General features: G+C 42.7%; 1 protein-coding gene across 1 annotated transcript in view; it reads right to left on the bottom strand.

Moving 5' to 3' along the window:
• The window catches only part of LOC106883785 (cell division cycle protein 20 homolog), a 42,723-nt gene that overhangs the window by 1,844 nt on the left and 37,849 nt on the right, over positions 1 to 3,030 (bottom strand). The window contains exons 9-10 of the mRNA XM_052977628.1: positions 2,458 to 2,579; positions 2,200 to 2,236 (exon numbers count right to left, since the gene is read on the bottom strand). Of these exons, the coding sequence (XP_052833588.1) occupies positions 2,200 to 2,236; positions 2,458 to 2,579 (159 nt within the window). The remainder of the gene's footprint in view (positions 1 to 2,199; positions 2,237 to 2,457; positions 2,580 to 3,030) is intronic.

The following is a 3,030-nucleotide window of genomic DNA, read 5'->3' on the forward strand; positions in this document are numbered from 1 at the left end:
CAGCAGTTTATGAAGGGTGGGGGTGGTCTGAGGGGAAGTAGAATACATTGACCCTAGTGTATGACTGGTACTTATTGTTTTTTTTTTTGACCCTGAAAGAATGAAAGGATAAGTTGACCTTGGCTGAACACTGAGCAAGAAAAAATCTTGCAAAACACTGTCTAGCACATTAATGCTCCTTATTTCTTTATTGTCCACAAGGGGCTAAACATAGGGGGAGACAAACAAGGGCAGACAAAGGGATTAAGTCGATTACATCTACCCCAGTGCGTAACTGGTACTTATTAAATTGAACCTGAAAGGCAAAGTCGACCTCGGCGGAATTTGAACTCAGAACGTAGCAGCAGACGAAATACCGCTAAGCATTTCGCCCGGTGTGCTAACGTTTCCGCCAGCTCGCCACTTTGAAGATGATGATAATAATAATAATGGTTTCAAATTTTGCCACAAGGGTAGCAGTTTTGTGGGAGGGGATGAGTCAATTACATCAACCCCAATGTTCAACTGGTACTTATTTTATCGACCCCAAAAGGATAAAAGGTAAAGTTGACTTTGGCGGAATTTGAACTCAGAACGTAGCGATGGGCGAAAATACGCTAATAATCCTTTCTACTACAGGCACAAGGCCCGAAATTTTGGGGGAGGGGACCAATCGATTACATTGACCCCAGTGTTTCCTCCAAAACGATTCCTCAGTGGAATTTGAATTCAGCCCTGGTGAGCCAAATCAGACAGTGTATCTAAGACTACATTATCTAATGGCTTCTTTCCTGATTCATTTATTTAACCCCGGGCCAGTCCAGATCCAACAGATCTATGATCGAAGGGATTCTGACTTATGACCATCACAACTTTTATTCAGATCTAACGTATCTAAATCTGTCTGGTGTGTGCATTCTTGTTGTTGTTTAACCCTTGGTCAGCTCTGATCCACCACACATATGTTTATAGGTGTTTGAGCCGTGACCATCCCATCCTGTATTCATACACAAAGTATCTAGTACTACATCCCGTGTCTATCCTAATTCGAAGATGCATACAAGGGACATAAACCAATATCATACTGAACTAGAATTCTCTCCCTTAGCAACAATTGCTCTCGTCACCTCAACGGTCGTTATAATGCTGCAGGAGAGGTCAACACAGGGGTGGAAAAAGGAATTGGATTACGGGTCAAAGATCATACAGGTAAACAGACCCATCACTGCTTGGCCATGTCCAGCCCAAATATTCTACTTGTTTTATGTTCAAACTGGTCACATCCAACCTTTCACTTTACAATGTTATTTTAAAAATAAGCAATCACATCATAGTTTAAATATTGAGCACCTGTGCTCAGCGTCACCTTTCCGGCACTTGTGCAAGGATTTTCGAGCGAGATCGTTGCCAGTGCCCCTGGACTGACCCTTGTGCGGGTGGCACATAAAATACACCATTATGAGCGTGGCCGTTGCCAGTACCTCCTGACTGGCCTTCATGCGGGTGACACGTAAAAGCACCCACTACACTCTCGGAGTGGTTGGTGTTAGGAAGGGCATCCAGCTGTAGATACTCTGCCAAATCAGATTGGAGCCTGGTGCAGCCATCTGGTTTCACCAGTCCTCAGTCAAATCGTCCAACCCATGCTAGCATGGAAAGCAGACGTTAAACGATGATGATGATGAAGCTTTGAGATAATGCACGATTGCTTAAAAAAAAATTTTAATGCTAAAGGGTTACACTGGCGATATCCAGCCAAAATATTTTACATTTTATATTCAAACTGACCAGATCCAGCCTACCACACCTACCCACCAATACCATTCTAAAAATAAACAATTATATCGATGAAATCTCAAAGCTAAAAGATAATGCAGGATTAATTCAAAACAATGTGAATATAAATAAGCATTGCGTCTGACTGAGTAATCTTAACATTGTAGCAAGTCATATTAGCACTACTTTGCAATGGTAGCTTAGTTTAGTCGTTTTACCTAAACTAACCAATCACTGCTGGCCACAGAAGGATACATGCAGGCCGGGCAGTGAAGCTTTAATCGCTGGATAGGGACAATGCTAGGGTACCATCTTCAATAGATTTAGTCATGATCAATCAATGTGATCTTTAGTCCCAGCACAAATCTTAAATCTGTTGCATTATCAATTAATCATAAGGTTAAGTTCTCTTTTAGACATCAACGGATGACACTTTATTCGTCAACTGATAGCAAGATGATAAGTCAATACCCTAATCCCTCTAAGCCCTGTTAATCTGGTACCAATCCCTCTATGCCCTGTTAATCTGGTAATAACAACCACCACCACATCCCTTGGTAGTGGAGGTGGTTATTTTACCTGTCTTGTTTCAATATGAATGGTTACTTCGAAATGGTCATCTGGTACCCCCCATCATCCCCACCAATCCCAGAAAATCCTACTACGACCCTCACCACGACAGTGTCCGATGCAATTGGTCACTTACCTGTCAGTTCAGCTACTTTTGTCATGGACGGATACTTCCAGATGGTCAGCTGATGTTGTGCATAACCATGACCAGAGATCAGCTCCCTGTGCTCGGCCGACCATAACATAGCACAAACCTAGCAATAACAAAACAAACAAATTCAGTACTTAATTTAAGTATATTACAGGGAATGTGGCTTAGTGGTTAGGGCGTTGGACTCAGGATCGTAAGATAGTCGGTTCAATTCCTAGACCGGGTGACACATTGTGTTCTTGAGCAAAACACTTCTTGTATTGCTCCAGTCCAGTCTACTGGCAAAAAGGAGTAATCCTGCAATGGACTGGTGTCCCATCCAGGTGGGGAATACACCAGAAAAACCTGGAAACTGGCCCTATAAGCCTGTGGCTCAAGAAATACCCTCTCTTTTACTTGTTTCAGTCATCTGACTGAGGCCATGCTGGAGCACCACCTTTAGTCGACCCCAGGACTTGTTCTTTGTAAGTCTAGTACTTATTCTATATTGGCCTCTTTTGCCGTATCGCATAGTTATGGGGACGTAAACACATCAGCATCAGTTGTCAAGCGAT

This window comes from Octopus bimaculoides, chromosome 28, assembly GCF_001194135.2.
Source record: "Octopus bimaculoides isolate UCB-OBI-ISO-001 chromosome 28, ASM119413v2, whole genome shotgun sequence".
NCBI lineage: Eukaryota > Metazoa > Mollusca > Cephalopoda > Octopoda > Octopodidae > Octopus > Octopus bimaculoides.